At 44.3% G+C, this 21,348-nt stretch overlaps 1 protein-coding gene across 4 annotated transcripts in view; it reads left to right on the top strand.

The window, feature by feature from the left end:
* LOC309720579 (LIM domain-binding protein 3-like) overlaps positions 1 to 20,419 on the top strand; it is a 33,937-nt gene extending 13,518 nt beyond the window's left edge. For all 4 annotated transcript variants that reach the window (XM_082557626.1, XM_082557627.1, XM_082557624.1 and 1 more), the window contains 11 exons: positions 2,927 to 3,078; positions 5,361 to 5,430; positions 6,183 to 6,349; positions 12,163 to 12,326; positions 12,543 to 12,582; positions 17,564 to 17,832; positions 17,910 to 18,303; positions 18,487 to 18,667; positions 18,813 to 18,933; positions 19,269 to 19,384; positions 19,493 to 20,419. In XM_082557626.1, coding sequence (XP_082413752.1) covers positions 2,927 to 3,078; positions 5,361 to 5,430; positions 6,183 to 6,349; positions 12,163 to 12,326; positions 12,543 to 12,582; positions 17,564 to 17,832; positions 17,910 to 18,303; positions 18,487 to 18,667; positions 18,813 to 18,933; positions 19,269 to 19,384; positions 19,493 to 19,582 — 1,764 coding nt within the window. In that variant the 3' untranslated portion in view covers positions 19,583 to 20,419. The remainder of the gene's footprint in view (positions 1 to 2,926; positions 3,079 to 5,360; positions 5,431 to 6,182; positions 6,350 to 12,162; positions 12,327 to 12,542; positions 12,583 to 17,563; positions 17,833 to 17,909; positions 18,304 to 18,486; positions 18,668 to 18,812; positions 18,934 to 19,268; positions 19,385 to 19,492) is intronic.
* Positions 20,420 to 21,348: the final 929 nt, after the last annotated feature.

Raw genomic sequence — 21,348 nt, 5'->3', positions numbered from 1 at the left:
ATTGGGCCGCTGGTCTTTTTAAACAAGGTTCCTCCCTTGAATCAGTTAAGATGGTGTGTGTGTGAAAACACTGAGATTAGACTAGTCTGAGCTTCTGCAGGCTTCTGAGGTTCGGGAGGACAGAGCGAGCCGTAACGATGTCGAGCTTGTCATCTTCCCAGGACTCTGCCGTCCCAGCCCTGCACTGCTCAGAGACAAAGCAGCGAAGCTCGTCTGAGGGTAGATGTGCTCCCAGTAATGGTACACTGCATGGAGAGAAGATAATGATGGTAACCATGTATTTGTGCACCAACCACGCCATCCTTTTGGACAAAGATTGGATCAGAGCTGCAGGATGAAGCAGGGTGCTGGGTCACATCCAACAAGCTGATGGAGGATCCTCCAGCCAACTCTCACACTTCATATTCCTCCATTGATTTTTCCATCCTCCTGCTCTGTATTTGATTAATAAACTCCGGTGATACCACAGCGAGCTCAGTCCCTGTGCTCAGTAACTACTGGAGGCTCTCACCTCATCACCAGTAAGAGGTTTAAAGGGGAGCTGGAACATAAATCCTGCCATGTGGGTATAGCTGCAAGGTTGCAAAATGCCCCTGATCCGCTCCACCCTGATGTTTGACAAACAGGCGTAGCGTCTCGGTGAGACGCCCTGGGTGACGGACCATTTTGGGACCATCTCATATTCTCTCTCTTACTCAAATAATATCATATAGAAATAATTAATAATATCAGTAGCATCATTTCAGCACCATGGACAGCAACAGCAGCCAGAGGTCATCCATGCTGGTCTGGAGAGCCTGAACCGACAGCAGCTGGACTTCTTCTGTCCGTGAGATGTTCACATTTAGAAACTCTTCACTTCTAAAACAGGTGAAAACCCCCCAGAGGGGGCCGTCCCCAGAGGGGGCCGTCCCCCTTGGAGGCGCTCCTGAAGATCGTTGAGCCACTGTTGATGATGTGAGACATCACATGATCAGGGCACCATCGTGAGCTCCTCTTCAACCAGGCATGGAGCACAGACAAGAGGCCCGATTGGACAGTGTTGGATTGTAGTGTTATTTTATGCCATGTTATATCCCTAATTAAAGATTGTGAATTATTATGTAGTTTAGTTTGCATTATTCTCCTGAATTAGAAGAAGCTGATAACTATTGCATTAGTTAAACTGATTTGCATGACATTAAACTGCTGACTTGTTGTGAATGAATGACATTGCTTTATGATGCATTATACTGCTGAGTTATAAGAAATACTGTTCACAGAGAGTTATTGTCTTATTTGTCTGATTAGAAGAGAACAGAATATACTGGAGTTTTCTGCCCCATCTCAGCAGGAGCAGATAAGCAGGGAGCCAAGGTCGTAGCTTAGACGCCGTGTGAGAGAAAGCATGTAAATGTTTAGGCTTTTTATGATAAGGTGGAGGCACCAGACGCTATAAAAGTTTGAGCAATGCTCCACCATTTTGAGATCAGAGGCTGTCTGCATCAGTGTCCATCTCCCACGCGTGTGATCATTAAAATCATCGTTTGACTCAACCCGGCCGGACCAGTGTTGTTATTGTGGTTTTTTTTCTTGTTTCCGTCCCCAATTTTGAACTCGTAACAACAGCTTCCACATATCACAGTGTGAGATACAGGAAATGATCACATGCAGGAGGCGCTGTGGCTCAGCTGGTTAAAGCACCTGTCTAGTAAGCAGGAGATCCTGGGTTCAAATCCCAGCAGTGCCTGTTTGGCGTCTCACACAGCAGCTGTGTTTTTGTAGCGTTTCCTTTCAGCAGGAATCCAAAGTCTCACTTTCAAATAAATTATGATTTTACACTTGGTCTCGACTTGCAGGTCAGCATTTTATAAACACGCTCAGAATGCTAGCTTATCGTACACATCTATCAAAAAATGGTAAAAGGCTGTTGTTTTGTAGGAACCTTCCTCTGAATGCGTGCATCCCTGCAGTCACCAGGAGGACCACATACAGCCTCCCGCATGATGTCAATTGTTAGGGTCACATGAAGTCCAATGGATCTTAGGCCTGATTAAAGGGGGAAGTAATAAAGGTGTACTAAAAGGCACTGCTGGGATTTGAACCCAGGATCTCCTGTTTACGAAACAGGCGCTTTGACCAGCTAAGCCACAGCGCCTTGGGACTGAGGTTTGGGGTTTCTCTGTATTATTGCTAACTTACAATCTAAAGCACCTCGAGGTAACTGCTGCTGTGATTTGGAGATAAAAATAAAATTGAATTGAAATGTATTAAAGATCCAGAACCCCAAAGTGTCCAGGAACAGTGTCACTGTTAGCGTCTTCTTCTGTTCCCAGACTGAATTTAAAGTCAAGCCTAAACCGCCCCCACCAAATAAAGCCATGCTGATGCAGTGTTAACAACAGGAGGGCACTTTCTGTTGGTGTGTAGAGCAACCTGAAACTTCTCTGGGATGAAATTTCAACACAAAAATACAAAAATGCGACTTGGTGTCCTCAATGGTGGCTGTCCCACAGTGTGGTTCCAAGCAGATGCCAAAGTGCTCTTACATAAAGAACTGATGACGTCACTGCGGGGCTTCATGTGGATGGTTCAAAATGCCAAATCCTGGTGATGAGGAGTGATTTGCTTCTGTCTTTAAAACCTCACAGCTAACTCATGAGAGCAGGAACGTCTGTTTTTCTGTCTAACATCGAAACGTCTTCCAGCTCTGTGAAAAGCTCCTCTCGTGTTTTCCTCTGAGAAACTGAAGCATGAAAGTTGAGGCCTCACCGTGCTGACGCGCTGTTTCTGTAACGTGTCCAGATTAGGTTGTGCAGACGTTTTAAAGCTGATTAAATCTTTTCCCATTTCATGGATTGTTTCGTGGAAAACCATTTCAGGATGAACGAGTGCGCGCTGACCTGTGAAAGGTGACTCACACGTGGTCGTCTCTGTGTTTGGACAGATCTCTCCAGGCAGCAAGGCGGCGCAGGGCAACCTGATGCAGGGTGATGTCATCGTCGCCATCGATGGCGTCAGCACCGAGGGGATGACTCACCTGGAGGCCCAGAACAAAATCAAGATGGCAAACTACAACCTGGCACTCACCATGTCCAAGTAAGAACCGACTCCTCCCTGCTCACACTTCCTGTCTGTAACAGCTTCCTGTTTGTCCTCCTGCTGTCTGGAGCTCAGATGTTGATGTGAAAACGTAAACCTTTTAGGCCCCACACAGGTGACAGTTACACCTGCCAGTCTCTGAGGTCACATTGATTGGTAATAACTCGTCTGGGGCGTCAGAAGATCTGAAGGTGTCTGACGGTTTTTATGATTCTGTGTTTTTTGCATTTGTTATTCGCTCTGCAGAAAAACTGGTCAGATATCATAACTAAAAAGTCCTGTTGGGTTTAAAGTGGACAGGTTCTGCTCATCTGCACCTCAATATTTTATCCTCACAATCTCCTGCAACAGCTTTGCATGATTCACAGTTCAAAATAATCCTTCTTTGTGTGATATTAAGCCTCCGTGCACCGCCTCAGCTCATCCTCTGTCTGAAATGTAGTTTGTGAAGTTTCTTTTCTTTCTTTTAGTTCTTCGGTTTTCCGGGTTAGATGTTTTGATCCTGTTGTCCTGTGTGCGATGTTGGATTGAAGCGCACGGCCACTGCCTGGAATGAAGGTTGTGGATTTTGGGATTTCCCTCAGTCTGCTGCATCCTTTGCGCTCGGATCATTTCCTCCTTTCAGCCATTACGTTTACGTCTCTTTGTGCCATGAAGACGTCTGACAGCTGAGAGGGGAAATGAATGTTGGTCCACAAAGCGCTTCCTGCGGTCTCTCATAACCACGGAGCCTCGGGTGATGAAGATAAGACGCTCAGCTCAGGATGAAGAGACGCCGTTTTTCTTTCCTATTGTTGTTTTAAATGTTTTGCTGGTGTGAATTCAAGCTTGTGATGAAGCGGTGGAAACAGGCCAGGAAGTCATTGTTAACCCCCGCTCACCCTCGAGCTGTATTGACCAATGAGGCGGACCGCTCACAATAAACTGACTTCACTCAAGTTTTCATATCGGGGTCATTTTCCTTTTCCCACCAGAACAAAACGACCGTAACAAACCTGTGAAGAGACAGAGGGTGAGATAAAAACCTCAGAAGACCGTACACTGAAGATAACCACAACCTTATCGTCATCATAACATCCTGTTTGATTCTCTTTTATTCTAATGGGACCGAAAACATCATTTTGCTTCTTTTCTCGACCACAGGAGTCGCCCCCTGCTGCTTTCAGATGGCCCTGCCCCTCCCTGAGCCTGGTTATGGTATCTTCTGTTTAGAAGACAGATGCGTTACTAGCTGGGTAACTCCAACAGCACAGACATGGTGCAGAGGTCCAGTTCAAGGACTCCTGTTAGCTAAGGCAAAGCCTAGCAGGCAGCTAGCAGCTAAAGCTGCCAACATGTAGGACAGGGGTGGGGAACTCCAGGCCTCGAGGGCCGGTGTCCTGCAGGTTTTAGATCTCACCCTGGGTCAGCACACCTGAATCACATGACTAGTTCATTACCAGGCCTCTGGAGAACTTCAAGACAGGTTGAGGGGGTCTCACACCAGCCTTCGAGGCCTGGAGTTCCCCACCCCTGATGACTTTTTTTCACCTCCTGGTGTTCCTATAGTGATCCACTGTCAGGTGAAGTCTCTGAATCTTGAATATGAACTGAGAGCTGCTGAACAGGCGACAGTGCTGAGTGGAGTAAAAGAAATTTCCCCTGACGTCGGGTCAGGCTGGAAACAGTGAGGCTGTGGTTGGCCCTGTGGCCTGCAGCAGGAAGCTTCATTACTCTTCAGAGCAGACGTTCTCTTTGTGTTCATTCTCATCGCAGCTCTCAGACCTTGTCTTTCATTTCTTGAGGCGAGCATTTGGAGCCGACTTTTTTTGGTTTTGTGCCCTTACTTTCACCTTTTCTTCCATTTGCTGCAATTTTATCCGACTTAAATTTTGCTGTTTTCTGTCGTCAGTCTGCTTTAACATCTGACCTCCTTTTATTATTTTCTCTGGAGAAATTGAAGCTTTTCCTGCTGCTGATGTTTTTTCTATAATAGCCACAAGTAAAGTGATTTGTAAAAGTCCTGCTTAGACGTTTCATCACACGGTGGTTTCAGTTTGTTTTTGATTATTAAACCTGCTGGATGCCGCTCTGACAGACTACACTGTTAATCTGTCAGAATGCAGATGATTGATGAAAACCAGACTTTATGGTCGTTTCTACGAGGCACAAATATTCAGAGGAGCGCACGAGAATTAAAACCTTCACGTTTCATTTTCATCTTCTCTCTCTTAGATAAGCTGCCCTCCTTTCATTTCACGATGCGAGCGTCAATGCCTCTCTTTCTTTTCTCCGTGCAGGTCGAAGCGTCCGATTCCGATGGCGGCACCGAGAATGGACGCCACGATTCCCGTCGTCCCTCACCAGCAGGTAAATGAACCCATAATGCATCAAAATCATTATTTTATTCTTCAACAGGATGAATTTACTTCACCTTTGTTTTGTTGGCATATCTGGCAGCGTACAATGATTACAGAGAAGTAACAACACTGTAATGCACGCATACAGGTTTCCTCATAGTGAAGTAACTTATTCATATGCATTGGATCATTTTATTCTGTAGTCACATTTATGTTTTTAATCATTGTCCTGTATTTGTGCAGCACTGGTTATTTTTGTCTACAGTGAAACAACCCCCCCCCCCCCCACACACACACACACACACACACACACACACCAGTTAAAGGTATTTTGGAGAAATGTATATGGCTGCTGCCCCCTGGTGGCTGCAGGAAAAAAATGCAAGAAAGGCCAAACTTAGCACCTCAAAAATGTTTTGTGCAAAAACAAAAATGCAGGAAAACAGAAACAGGAGCAGTCATGATGAATTTCATTTCCTGTTTAAGTTAAGAGATTTCCAGCAGTGATGATAATTGATCCAACAGATTAACTTAAAATGAAAGGAATGTATTTGGTCAGTTTATTTATTTTCACAATAATTATTTATTTTTTCTTTTTGATGATTTTCTCAGTCACTTTATGCTTTCAGGCTTTTATACTGAAAGGATCCCATGGTTAGAATAACAGCACCTTGATTAAAAAAAATATATCGTCTTTTAAGCGTGTGCTCTGCTCCCTCTCCTTCCTGTCTCCTCCCCTTCCTGACGCCTCCATCGGTGCAGGTAAACGGCCGCAGTACCTCCTCCGGGCCTGCAGAGGCAGACTCTCCCGGGGGGCGTGCGGCGGCGGTCAGCCCCGCTCAGAGGAGGCAGTATAACTCCCCCATCGGCCTGTACTCAGAGGAAACTCTTAGGGAGATGGCCGCGATGCAGGCGGGTCGGCCTGCGGGGTAGGTGGAGGCGTTAGAAGCCCGGCGACATGTTTGATGAGAGGTCAAGAAGCAGAAACAGATTCAAAGATGGTTCAAAGAGGAAGAAAAATACGTTTCCTGTTTGGTGCGGTACCAGTAACTGCTGTCTCCGGTGTCTCGGTTCATACAAAATAATTCACGTGGACCCATTCTGCTCATTTCTACATTTATAGTCCTGGATTCTCGTTCAGCAGCTCTGCATGATTCACAGTTTGAAATAATCCTTCTTTATCTGATACTGGGCTTCTGCTCAGCCTATAGGTCAAGCTGTTTTAGCTCCGCCCCCTTCAAGAGGACTTTTTATACTATAGGTTCATGTTAACCTTGCAGTAATCTCAGTAACCTTTGACCTTTGACTCCAAAGAGGAGAAACATGAGTGCATCTGAACCTTCAGTGTCATAAAAGTGAAACCAAATCAGTGATGCTGTCACGTGTCCTAAAAAAAACACGTTAAACTGCAGCTCCACCCATACACACACCACACTTACTCTAAAACTTACTAATGTTCTCAATGCGGACTTGATGTTTTCATACCCTGAAGGAGCTCCACCTCTCAGATTGTACTTGGCAAGTGTTTGCAGACAAGCTGGCGTCTCCCATGCAAACTGCAGGCCACTGCAACAATGTGCATTTGCAAATATGAACAGCTGACCTGGACGCGATGGAGCTCAGATACGTGCTGTGCAGCTAAGTTACAGCTAGCTGGCTAACCTTAGATTGCTGTGTAATGTTGTCTCTATGTAAATCATGAGTTAGGCCACCTCAGCGTTAGCCTTTGACCTTATGTGGAGTTTGTGTTGTGCTGCGATGTCAGTGACTGTTTCCAAGCTGGGAGCAGAAGAGCGTCACGTCACACGTTACTTTACAGAAAAAGGTGCAATGAGCCGACCGATCCAAACACTTCTGCATCAGCTGCAGCTGCAGTGGAGGTGTGTGTTTACAGTCACGAACACGTATACAGTGACACACACACACACACACACACACACACACGCGCGCCATTAATAATGTGATTCAGTTACTCCGTCACCGAAGAGCCCAAACACCTGTTAGTTTGTTTGGCTGCTTTTAAAGGTCAGGGGACCCTCTGGACACACACACACACACACACACACACACACACACACACACACACACACACACATAATAATAATGATCCTGCTGTAATTATCATACCATATGCACATATGTCGCTGACTCTTCTTAGATGAAACTCACAAAGATTATCACCATTTATGTGTTTTTTCCGCACATGTTATATTAATCATGTACAGTAGCTCGTCTCAAAGTTAACGTTGATACGTTCCTGCACTTCCATAAATAGGTTTACACTTAAGTATGCACACCCCTGGTTATTATTTCTACTAATATTACTGATAACAATAATAATAATATCACCACTGCTGTTAATGAGAAGAGGAGCAATAAGAAGAAAAATACATCCTAATCCAAAGAATTAGAATCGTAAATTAAGAAAAGGTAAACAGATAAATAACATTATGCATAATTATGTATCTGTGATGACAAGACAGAATAAGAGAAGACCAAAACAAAGAAACTTTAAAAAATGTCCAGAAGACACGTGACCCCAGCAAAGTCTGCCTCAGGCTCCATCCCCTGAAGCTGGGATCTGTGGGATCTGTGGGATCTGTGAACAGGCTGTGATTAAATCTTCCTCTTCACTCGCAGAGCGGACGTCACAGCAGCCAACAGAGGATGTGACCTCTGACCTCTGATGGACAGTGAATGATGCTGAATATGTTTTCTAACATCATATTCTCCTCTGTCTTCCCTCCTTTGTCCTTCCACGTGTTCGTCCTCTCTTCTGTCCCTGCTGTTGGTCAAGCAAGGTTTTCCCCCCCGCCGCTCCACCGTTAGTATCCTCTGCAGCTGAATGCATCTTGGATGTGTGTTTGTTTAAGGCATGGCGTGGGGTGATGGCGAGTGCGGTCCTGCAGCTTTACAGACTCTATTTCAAAATTATCCATGCAAACTGAAATTGTGGAACAGCTGGCTGCATGATGCATTTTGCTTTCTGTGGTTTTTTCATTATTTGGTGTTTTTCTGAGGCAACTCTACAGGAAAGTTTTCAGAATAAAAGCCTGCTAGAGCGTGAGAAGCTTCAGCCTTCAGGTTGTTTTTGTGCAGCAGTGAAGTGGACTAAATGTCAGCTGTGTTCCTGCTCTGATACGTTTGTGTTCTGGGATTAAAGGTCATGGTTTGACGCACTGCTTAAATGAGCTGCTGTGACGTTTTGCGGTGGACGCATGCGAATGTTTCAAGCATGAAATTTAAAGCATCGTCAGTCGTTTCTAACCAATGTGCAGAAACCAGTTTGGGTTTTGTTGAAGTGGAAATAAGACTTTTCCTTTTTCTCTGCAGCTGTAAAGACCATCGCTCATGTTGTATTTATTACCCACAAAAAAATGACCTAATTTTATAGGAGTGGTTTCAGCTTGTGTCCAGTGAGTCCTTTGGAAGTCCAATATTTGCAGAAAAAAGGGTTAAATTTAGTATTTTTATCAGCGTTTTGCAGCAACAAGCTTTGAGGTAGATTCATCTAATGGTTCAGCATCTGCAGTGTGGCACGAATTTATTAGACGGTCACCAGAGTTCATGTGACAGCTGCTTAATCCACCTGTATGCACGAGCTCTGTTATCAGTTAGATTAACTATATAATTATGTTTGTTATCTGTGGATTTTAAATGTACTCAAAAAACAGAAAAAAATTATAGTTTTCTGCTTAAGATACAAAATTAGTCATTTACTCAGTACTATTATTATTATTATCATTATTATTATTATGATGATTATTAATAATCATCATCATCATAATAATAATGATAATCTGCATGTCTGAACATGCAGATTATCATTATTATTATTATTATTATTATTATCATTATTATTATTATTATTATCATTATTATTATTATCATTATTATGATTATGATTATTATTATTATTATTATTATTATTAGCCTTAAAAAACATATACATAAAAAACAGATATATTCCTGATATTTGTTGTTATTATCTAGAGCATAATGCACTAAAAACAAAAGATTCTTCACCCTCATGAATGTGAAGCAGACTGAAGCAGATGAAATCTATTAAATCAAAGGTTCTTTTGTTCAAATTAATTAAGGAAGACCTGCTTGGTATTAACAGTTAATCCTGTGAACCTCAATCACACAAATCTAATTTATATTTAATGGAATCTGTTTTACAACATACATTTTTTACATGTAATCAAATGAATCAAAGTCAGCATAATTTTTGAGTCTGAGTGGGCGGAGAACGGATCGCTGTGGGACGCCACTCAGAGTTTTCTGTAGTCTGTCGTGATGCTGTGGGTGGGGTTTCCACCTTAAATGGAGATTCTGTTGGAAACATTCAGCTTTAGCCTGAAAACTTTAGCCTCACTAGTCCGTCTGCTGTGAGCATGACAAACCCATCACCTTCACCCACACGCCTCACCTCCGTCCCTCCATCGCCTCCTTTATCTCCACCTTTTCCCCTCCTCTTCCCCACCCGACAGTGCCGGCTTCAATCCCAGCGTGCTGATGGACTCCGCCCTCTCCACCAGCAAGCCCATTGAAGTAAAAGGCCCCGGCGGTAAGGCCACCATCATCCACGCCCAGTACAACACGCCCATCAGTATGTATTCACAGGACTCCATCATGGACGCCATCGCGGGACAAACACAGACCAAGGGCCACGACGCTGGGTATGAACACCACCTCCTCCTCCCTCTCCACGTCCTCCTTCCCTCTTTCTACGTTGACTTATCTCTAATTCTTCCTCCTGACATCCTCATCTTCCTCTTCTGTACCCACGTGCACCCCTCAACCCTGCCACCAGTTTTTTACACTCAGTATCAAAAACATCAAAAGCCACAACACCACCTGGGTAATGACTAACACAGTTACTATCAGTCCTGCTGAGGGCTGATCATCCATATTTGTAGTTTTCTAACACGTGGATGTGTTACAGGCAGCAGCGTTCAGTTTACAGGCTGATGCTTCGAGTACTCAACCCACAGATATTTCTTGATGAGAAATTACTTTTCATTTGTTGTTTTTGTCTTTTTCCCTTCGTTGCCTCTTCCTCCCTTTTCTTCTCTTTACTCTATTTAAGTGTCCTCCACCTGTCCTCTCCTTTCTGTCCGTCCTCTTTGGTCTCAGCCCGCTTCACGTCCGGCTCATCGCTGACACTGGTGGTGATGATTTTGGTGCTGCAATATTGTGCTGCCTGTTTGTGCACATGTGGGGAGAGGGGGACTTCTTCTGTGGTGGCTTCGAGGAACTGCTAAGGTTTCCGTGATATCAGAAAGCAGAATTTTTGGTTCGGGCTGCTCTGGGATCCTGTTTTTTTGTGCGTCGTGTGTTGTGTGGCTGAAGCCTCGGGTGTGCTGTGGGAGTCGGTCCGTATGAGGTGGACCAGTCCGAGTCAAATGTCCCCCAGAGAGACGTTCCCTCTGTCTGAGCAGGTCATCCCAATTTCTTCGCTCGTGATCACGTTTGACCCTGTTACCTATCATCTTGTTGCCGAATGCATTTCCAGTCGCACTGATTTGTCAGAAACTGCTGATAAAGTCATGTTACTGCTGTGTTTTTGGTGGTGTCTTCCTCGCCTGCTCTTCCTCTGAGATGTAGCGCTGTCGCTGTGTACTGTCCCCCTCCAAAGGTCTCCATGCCCATTCTTTATTTCAGCCTCTCTAATTTTAGACCCCGATAAAGCCGCTCTTATTGAAATATAAGCCTGAATAAAACTACTCATCTGTACAGGAGGGGGCATCTCTGGAAAACCAATTACAGTCCAGTATGATATCCTCCTCCTCCCTCACCGTGCGTCCTTCACTGAGAGCCAGTAAAAGCTTTGGTTCCCCTGAGTTGTGTTAAAGCTTTGAAAGATCAAACATCAAACACAAGACAGAAACATGACACGTGTCACCAGAATCAGCCGACAGGCTGCAGTCCTGCAGGGCGGAGCCAAATACAGGTGCACTGCAGGTAGAGGGGCCTTAAAGAACAACAAAAGATTTCAAACTACTAAAAAAAACCTCAGAAAGATGGAAAACAACACAATGGTGTCATTAATAGTTTTTAATGTTAGCATCTGTAACCACAAAGAGACCCGAACATCCACACAAAGATTAAAAGACTGAAAACAGCCTGAAAGAGAAGAAACTGACTTCACAGCACAAACTGGTGGATGTTCAGAAAAATGACCAAAGCTGCAAAAACCCTGCCGAGGTTTCCGTTTATAAGAGAGAGCCAATCAGAAGCAAGCAGGCAGAACAGCTGGTTTCAAACAGGGTGAGCTGCTGCGAGGTGCAGGACAAGACAAAGAACATAAATAAGGAAGTAGAAATGAGCAGAAAGGTTCAGGTCTGCCTGGGCTGGACAAAAAAAAGAGACAGAAAAACAGATGGAATAAAGTCACAAAGATGCACAAATTAAACACGTGAGATACACAAAGAGACTCAAAGCTGAATGTTCTGAGCCTCTTTCTGTGTTTTATCTCCGTTTGTTCCTTTTTCTAACAAACCGTCCTCAGACATGCGAGTCCGGCTTCCTCTTTGCTCCATCACCTTCAGTAACGTTTTGTTCGTGTGACCTTTGAAATATCAGATATTTAATTCCAGGGTTAGAAGGACGTCAAAACTTTGGGCAGGGAAAACTTGTTTCCATTCACTGCTGGGCCCACAGCTCGTGCTTCACTGTCTCTTTATTTTTCACTCGCTTTGGTCGTGGGCGACGTGGCGCCCCCTGTCTGTGGTCCCAGTTCTGTCCCAGTCATGGACCGCCTCGTGGACAGCGCCTCGCTGGTCTATCAGGCCGTCCAGAGCACAGAGAAGGACCCGGAGCTGAGCGAATGGAGCCGCCGCAGCACCAACGTGCAGTCCAAGTCCTTCCAGGTCCTGGCCCACATGACCGGCACCGAGTCCTGTAAGTGTCCTCTTCCTCCTCTTCCTCCTCTTCCTCTTCCCCGTATTGTCCTCAATTATTTAAAAGAGCAAATAAAAGCAAGAACAGACTCATGTATGTTTCCATACAAACAAAGGTGTGTAATTAGAGTAAACGATTACCTGTGGGAATGATTTTAAAGTTAAATCTGATCATCAGGTGCTCAGTGTCGCCCCCTCTCCTCTGTTTCTGTTACAGCGCTCACTGAAGAGGAGGCGGCGGCTGTGAAGAGGAGCAGGTAGGCAGCAGAGCTCCAGTAGTCAGCTGCTGACCCCCTCACCTGTAGTCTCGACCTCATCTGCCCCGGACATGAGAACACCTGCACAGGTGGTCTCTGTTTGAGGCTCTGATATATACGTAAACGCGATGTGATTGGTTGGTGTCTGAAGCCTTTTGAATCTGCTCACGTGTAATGAGCTCATGTGACCAGCAGGAGGGGACACCGGACTGTGTGTGTGTGTGTGTACCTGTTTCGACGTCCTTGTGGGGACAGTGTTCGTCCTCACGGGTTTGAAGGCATTTTTGAGGCTCATAGTGTGGGTTTAGTCTCAGGGTTACAGTTAGGTTATGGCTGGGGTTCATTTTTGGTTGAGGTGAGTAGCTAGGGATTCTGTCAAATAGATGTCCTCACTGAGATATCAAAACGAGAATGTGTGTGTGTGTATTTGCTCAGAGGAAACATCATTTAAAAAATTGGTGGGGCACCACGAGGGACTCCCCGCCTCTTTGGTCCTTTCTTTATTGATTACTGGTAACTGGTGTTGATTGGTTAAAGAGAGAAAACCAGTGTGCAGAGGAGAGTCATCCTCCAGCTCTTTATTGTCACGTTTAGCCGAGGCAGGAAAAATTGAAAGTCAAGCAAAAACCGCAAACGTGACAAAGCAGACTTTTTACTCTCAGCCTGTGTGACGTCATACAGTCAAACTAAAGTATGCAGCCTGCAGGTACTCGACACTCTGCAGGACTCTGCAGACATCAGGTTATCAACAGGCGGTGAAGCTCACAGCTCGCAGTTAAAATCTCCACATTTCACCTGCAGAAACATGAACAGCTGAGACTGTCAGGTTTGGAGCATGCCCAGTTTAAACAGGCTGCTGTGAGTTAGCATGTGCAAATAAGTGTCTGTGTTTAAGAGTTTTGGGTCTAATGCTGGTTTCAGGGATCAGGTGCCTCAGACGGCAGACACATGGCTACTTATATCTCAGTTACACCACCTTAAACCTTGCGTGGCTCAGAAGTCCTAAACAGGGCTTTATGTGGCCGAGGACAGTCTAAGAGTCCGCGCTGTCAGACAAGCCAGGTGTGGTGAGCTGCAGGTGAGGGCTGGGCCGAACGTCCGCTGACGACCTCTGAAGGTGTCACTGCCCTCAGTCTGTTTTCCATGACTTCCTGTTTCCCCAGCGGCTCGTCTGAAATCTCATCACAGCCGAGTCTCCGAGAGGACGACCCCGCCCCACCCGTACAGCCCGTCCCAGCTCTGATGGATGGAGCTTTCTATTCTCCGTGCACTTATTTAATCAACCCTCCATTATGCACCATCGATCTCTGCCCCCCCCCCTAATTTGGACTGAAATACAACCTCCTCCCCCTCAAAGCTCCGGCTCCCCTCTGTCCTTCGTCAGAGTCCATACGCCGTCCAATGACTCACCGTGAATCAATAGGAGCAGAGGTCAAGCTTTTATCCGCCAATAAAGAGACTGTGTGCTTTTTTTCTCTTTAGCTGTAAGTCATCAAGGAGGAAGCAGCTGGATTAGACTCACAGGGCTGAGCTGGAAGCCTCAAAGCAGAGAAGCAAAGACACAGAAAGAAAATTTTCACTGCAAAATCCAGCTTCATGATCCCGATCATGCTGGGAAATGGAAAAATCTATCAGTTAAAGGTGGTTTATTCTGCTTATCTCAGGATCTGTGTTCTTATTCTGGCACAAGTTTTAATTATTTCTTATTTATCTGAATGGCTTTGTGCAGCAAAGTCCTCAGCCTGAAACAAGGAGCTGGTGTCCGTACACCTCTAATGTAGAATGACTAGTGCTGACTGGCTTATCTCTGACTAACAAACACATGTTGGTTGGCTAAATATAAAATCCTTTGTCTTATTCCTCTGTCCATGGAAAGAAAAACTGAGTAGAAGCAAATAAATTAGGTTTTTAAAAGCCTTTCTGAAGTAGCTTTGCATGTTTCACAAATCAAAATAATCTATCGTGTGCAGGAAAACACTCTCAGAATAAAAGTTTATGTCCTACGATGTCTCTCTGTTCCTTTAAAGCAGAGCTAATCTGTTAAATAGAAGCTCTGCAGCTTTGCATGAGTCACAGTTCATCCTGCGTCTGAAACAAGCTGTTTTAGCTCCTCCTCCTGCATTTAGGCCAAGTTTGGTGGGTGTGGCTTTGGCGTCTGCGATGACTATATTAGGAATATCCACCCTCTATGACACCATCCAGATCCAAGAGGAAAAAACTGAGATAATCAGAGTGTTTAAGCCCACCTGGGCTTACGCTGACTTCTTTTCATGCAGGTCTGTGCAGCTTAAACAGCTTCATCGATGATTATAAGAGACACAGTGACAAGGTTGCAAAGAGTGCAAGGAAGAAGAAAATCAAGGGGTTAAGAGCTGAGATCAGCCATGACATCAGCACACGACGGGACACGGGGAATAAAACAGAGTTCAGTAAAATAAAATAAAAACCTGGACAAATGGTCTATTTGCTCAGCAGGAAATAATAATCACCTCTTGGCTCTCCAAAGCTTTGGTGTGTTGATGTGATTTTTTATATGCTCCCAGACTTTCAGTGTTGCATTCACGTGCTGAAGGGAGAGTCTGACATGTGGGTTTCATCTGCTTGTTTTTCGGCTTTTTGTTGTTTCTTCATTTGCTGGAGTTACACTGAACTAAATCCACATAGTTGTCACGCTTCAGAGCCATTACTGTCTTTCAGGAACCACATCTGAGTGATCGTGTCAGAGTTTCCTCTGGTTTGATCTCTGTGCTTTGTACAAATGTTTTTGCAGAATAGAAAAAAACCTTTTTGACATTTGATCCAATGTTTCTGAGACCAAAGCAGCGAGGTGACGTCATCCTGTCGGCTGTCTTTAAGCTGTCTGGCAGTTTCCTGAAGGATCTTCTGTCTGTGGCGTTGTTGGTCTGGTGAAGGCGATGAAGTTTCTTATTTTTGGGTCTTTGGGTCCTGATTTGATTATTGATTATTTGTTAGACAGAAAGAAAAAGGTTGATGGTCAATCCGAGTCGCACCTGAGTAACATCATGGGGGAGAGAGCGGGGGTCAGGATGGGGACGTAGCGTCTCAGTTTGGATGACCTCTGCTGCTGTTGTCTCTATGCCCGCAGCCTGAAGAGACAGCCTGCCGCTGGTTTCGGCCTCCAGTACAGAGCTGCAGTCTCCAGGTACAAACCCCTGCGGGCAGGTGCGCTCGCGGCCGTGGGCTTCACAGCACTCAGTAACACAGCAGCTGCTTTTAAACGGAGGCTTCTTCAGCTAAAACTCCTGGCGGCACACAAGTGGATTGTTAGGGTTTTGTGCACGGGTGGTGTTTGAACCCATAACTCTGGCAGTTCTGTCAGGATCATGTAACACCTGAGTAACAGTCAGTAACCTCACCATCATTTCATCAGCTGAATAACAGGCTGAGTCTCTGCTAACGCCCTCTGAAGGAAGGACCTTAAAGCTTTTGTTGCTGTTTGTTAATGAAGCTGAATTCAGTTTTGGTTTGAAGCCCTCTACCCTAACACTAACCTTGTTTACATCAGGTAAGTCTGATACAGCTAAGCTGCTGCTAAACACCCAGACCTGAGACTGATACCCCCAGAAAGAAAAACTGCAGGTTTACACCCCAAAACCTGTCAACACTTCTTGAAAGAGGACCCTTTGTGCTTCTGTCCTGCTCAACATTTTATTCTTTCTTTCAAACAAGCTGTTGATGCTAGTTTCTATATGCTTGTTGTCTGTGACAATATTATATTGACACATCCAGAGAGTGTAAAAACATCATAAACATTCGAATCACTCCAAAGCCCAACTTTTGGCTCACAAATTACATTTTTGATTCATAAAACAGTGCAGCAGCCTGGCTGTAATCACTGTTTACTGCAACTTATCTATATTCAGATGACGATTCACAGTTAGAACCAGTTTAAGAGCATTTTTGACTCAGTCCAGGATGCAAACCAAACCTGAATGTGGTCTGTAGAGGTTTCTGTTTAAAAACAGTGAGTATCTGCACCTCAGGGGATGCTTGGAAGCCTAGACTAACCCTAACCGCCATATTCACAAAAATTAGAAGAAAGGTTAGTTAAACAGTTTAGAGAGAAATTTAAAACCAGCAGAAACAGTTACCTAAACCCGAAAAGCACATGGTTAACACTAAAATCAGCAAAACTGCTGAAAGAGTTCAACGTTATGGGTCATTTTTTAGCTGAAAATTCATAAATATATAGAAAAAGTGAAAATAGTTAAATGTGCTCTAGAAAAGCTAGCTAGAAATTAAATTGATTGTTGAAATGTAGTTCAAATTAATAGCTCCACTGATGGAGCTATTAATTTTTAAAAAGTTTTTAAAAGCGTTTCTGATCCACTCTAATCACATGGATAAATGACTACATAATATAAATACTACATGTATATAGTATTTGTTTGACTCTAAGCTCTGCAGAAGATTTCCTATGTACCCAGCTCTACTGTGTGTGTAACAACAGCAAAACTTTATCTTTATCTTAAATATCTGATATAGCTAATGAAATGCACGAACATGTAAGCATGTCAAAGACATCAATAATATCAGCTAAAACTTCATTCAATGTTGGAATATTTATCAAAGTAAATCTAGTGAATTCCACATATATTAGATGGAAACTGCTAGAAGAAAGCATTAAATTCTTAATAACACAGTGTTACAGCCTAAAAGTCAGACACAACAATGAAAAACGCATCTTTCAGGATCTTTACACCCATTGATGAGATTACAATTTGAGTCAGTGTTGATGACTAACTTAGCTTGTGGTTCGAAACATGCTTAGCTTAGTTAAAGTTTTTTTTGAGTACAACCTGAAGTAGTTAATACCATAACTACCACTGAGGCTAACTACTTGAGGCTCACTATGACTAAAAATCCCGGACGAGCCCCCAAGTACAAAACTGAACCTGATGACAGAACCATTTGGAAATCATTCTAAATAGGTAATAATGACATTTCTTTCCCTCTCCAGCCAGTACGGTGCACATCCTACCATGCAGCCGGCGCCACAAGTTCCACACCCACAGCAGTACCAGCCAATACCACAGCAATACCAACATGCACCTATGCAGCAAGCTCCACAAGCTCGGCCCCCACAGCAGTATCAACCAATGCCACAGCAGTACCAACAACCACCCACACAGCAGGCTCCACCCACTCAACAGAGCTCAATTCAGATCCCTGTTGGCTCCGCCCCCCCTAAGGTAGTCAGTACTGCCTGCATCTACCCTTCACAGCCAGGTGAGTTTCTGTTTTGTTTATATTAACTTGCACATATAATATTTATATACACATATTTATACTTCTTCCACCCACAGCACCACCTATGGCTCCAGCTGCAGTGCCACCGCAGCACCGCCCTCCAGCCGCCGCCCCGGCCCCGCTTCTGGCTGCTCCAGCATCCTCCAACAGACCCCCGTGGGTGACCGACTCAAACTTCGCTGATAAGTTCGACCCCGGCAAGACCACCTCCAGCACCATCAAGGTGCAGCCACTGCCCCAGGCCGCCCCTCCCCCACCAGCGTACATCCCTAACCCCTCCCCTGCTGGGCATGCAGCTCCCAGCCCCGCCCCCATCACCCCCAGCCCTGGACCCATGACCTCTAGCCCCGCCCCCTTTCCACCTGTGGCCAGAGGCGTGGCCCAAAGAGCGGAGAGGTTTGCAGCCAGCAGTCGCACGCCTCTATGCGGGGCCTGCAACAGCGTCATCAGGTAACGCACTGACACACTTCTGGAGCCTCAAGTGGAGATCAGAGGAACTGCAGCTGTTGGTGCTTTATTATTTTGCTCCTGAGGTTCCTCCTTTGGGTTAAAACGAGTGACGTTAATGAAACGATGTCACTTTAAGGGCAAATTAAAATCAAATTACTTAAAATGCTGCTGCTGTTGTTGCAGGGGTCCATTCCTGGTGGCCCTCGGCCGGTCCTGGCACCCCGAGGAGTTTAACTGTCACTACTGCCACATGTCTCTGGCTGACGTCAGCTTCGTGGAGGAACAGAACAACGTGTACTGTGAGAACTGCTACGAAGAGTTTTTCGCCCCGACCTGCGCTCGCTGCAACACCAAGATCATGGGGGTGAGAAATTTTCAGACACCATTTCTGATTTTATTTTCTTTTTTTTAATGTTATAAAACCATAAGTTTTGCACTGAAATGCCACCCATATGTGACACTAGAGGCTGATTAGACCTTATTAAATCTTGTCACGCTGTATGTCGCAGGAAGTGATGCACGCCCTACGGCAGACATGGCACACCACCTGCTTTGTGTGCGCTGCCTGTGGGAAAGCCTTTGGAAACAGCCTCTTCCACATGGAGGACGGAGAGCCGTACTGCGAGAAAGGTATGCCGACACCACGCCTTCATCACAGCTGCGAGAAAAGCTGCACAGACATCAGGCAGACACAAAAAACTGTCACATGCATCACGCTCAGAGAAGGAACTGCTAATCAGAGTCTCAGTGCAGCCCCTCAATTTTAACTCCTCTTTCTTTTGATTGGCCCTGCCCCCACAAACAACAAGTGTGTGGAGCTTCTGTGTGCCCTGTGTGACATCAAAAAGATCCAAGAGTAGAACAAAGTGTGTGAAACAGATTAACAGGGATTACGTACTTCATGATTCACTGTTTTTGGACTCACGGCTGCCATCTTCAACACTTCCTATCTCTGTGTCGCTCAGATTACATCGCGCTGTTCAGCACTAAGTGTCATGGGTGCGACTTCCCAGTGGAAGCTGGCGATAAGTTCATCGAGGCTCTGGGTCACACCTGGCACGATACCTGCTTTGTTTGTGCGGTAAGGACCACGAGCAGCTGGGTCTGAGGGGGTCCGGTTGTTTAAATCTTCGATGCAGGGGAGCAGAGGTCAGTTTGAAGTTTTTCACCCCGGTTTTCTCGTCTGCAGGTCTGCCACGTGAACCTCGAGGGTCAGCCCTTCTACTCAAAGAAAGATAAACCTCTGTGCAAGAAGCACGCTCACGCCATCAACGTGTAAACCCGCCGGATCACGCCTCATCACGCCACCAACATGTGTGGAAACGCTGGGTTTTTTTCTTTTTTTTGTGCAAATTTCAAATTTCTGCTGCCTGATGATTCTGCTTCAGATCCATCCGACCCGTCGCATCACGGACTGTGGTTTATTTTTCTACCCGAAAAAGTGTGTGTGTGTGTGAGAGACTGCTGAGCTGCAGAAATACAGGTGACTGTAGGGAGTCTGCAAGGTGCCAAATTAAATATTATATTTTTTAGTGTTTAATAATAATAATCAAACTTATAACAACAAAAATATTAAACTGGCTAAGCTATGCAATAAGGATTAAATAGATATTTAAGTAAGTCTAAATAATAATATTATAATATGAGGAAGAAATTCTTTCTAATAAATATCAATAACAGAGTGTATGAAGTATGTTTATTTTTCTCTTAAACACGGGGTTAAAGTAGTGGGATATTTAGGGTTAAGAGGGTTAAGAGAGTTTTTTTTAATTATTTTGATAAAGTTATTATTTTCATGAAAAAAAATGTCAGAAATAAAAATTATAAAGTTTTATTAGTACTTTTTTTTGGCTTGGTTTGTAGTGTTTAAAATTTCAAGTTAACTTGTGAATTATTTCATATGAATGAAATTACAAATTTATTATAATTAAACTTTGTAGAGTGGCACTCTCTGGACTCCGTATAGCGGATATTGTTCTCACCATTTTTGGACTATTTTTGGTAATGTGCCTCTGTTGACTGTTTGAATGCGACTTTAATATTTTTATTTCCCTTTTAGACTAAAATAAAATTATATGAAAGTTTTTATGAGGCAATACGAAGTGAAACAACAGACTGCAAATTGGAGATAAAAAAGACTGAAAAGTGTTTCTGACGTTGCAACCTGTCGTCACTACTCCGACTCTGGGGGCATGAACACACGACAGGTGACACGTTTCTGTGGCCCCGCCTGAGCAGGTGAACCTCCAGATGTTTTAAATGTGAAAACCGCATCTAAACGCACAGAGATACTGTGTGAGTGACGGAGTCTAGATAAACTGGAAACGTTAAACTGACCACAGAAGCTGTTGGGCTCCAAGTGCAGGTGTGCTTCTGCTCTCACGCCGCACTAAGGTGCATTTGGACTTGTTTGTTCAGGTGAACCTGCTCAGGTGAGACAGCTCTTCGACTTCACGTGCTTCGGGGGGAGAAATAACCTTGAATTTCATATTTATTCGACAGTGTGATCTTTATTGAGACGCTAGTATATCGTCACTGCTGCGTGCAAATGATTAGTTATTTGATTCATGTTTGTTTCAGAGCGTTTGGCATCACGTGGTTAAGTTTAAGTACTGATTTCATGATGATTTATGTGTGTGTGTGTTTTAACTACACTGTAAATGTGATAACCTTAGTCTGACTGTTAACAACACAATGGCTCCGCCCACACTGCAGACCGTGAATCCTCCCAAATCTGAAAAAGATTAGACTTTGTATTTTCTTTATTTTTTTTGTGGCATCAAACATGTGGCTGCTCTCATGGTTGTAAAACACAGAATAATCTTATATGTACTTAGATCATTACAGTTGGGGAAACGGACTTCAGTGAAGGTTTTTAAAAGCGTTTCTCTGTTAATTTTCATACGTTTTTAATACAAAGACAGTTTTTAGGAGCCTCTCTTGGCCATTAAAGGAACATCAGCAAACCACAACTTAATTCAGATCTTTCATTTGACTTGTTCTCTGCTAAGACTTAATCATTAAGCACATAAAGACTTTTTTACA

Source organism: Aulonocara stuartgranti (assembly GCF_965226115.1).
Source record: "Aulonocara stuartgranti genome assembly, chromosome: 13".
Taxonomy (NCBI): domain Eukaryota; kingdom Metazoa; phylum Chordata; class Actinopteri; order Cichliformes; family Cichlidae; genus Aulonocara; species Aulonocara stuartgranti.
The sequence above is the reverse complement of the archived record's forward strand: the minus strand, read 5'-3'. Positions and strand labels throughout refer to the sequence as shown.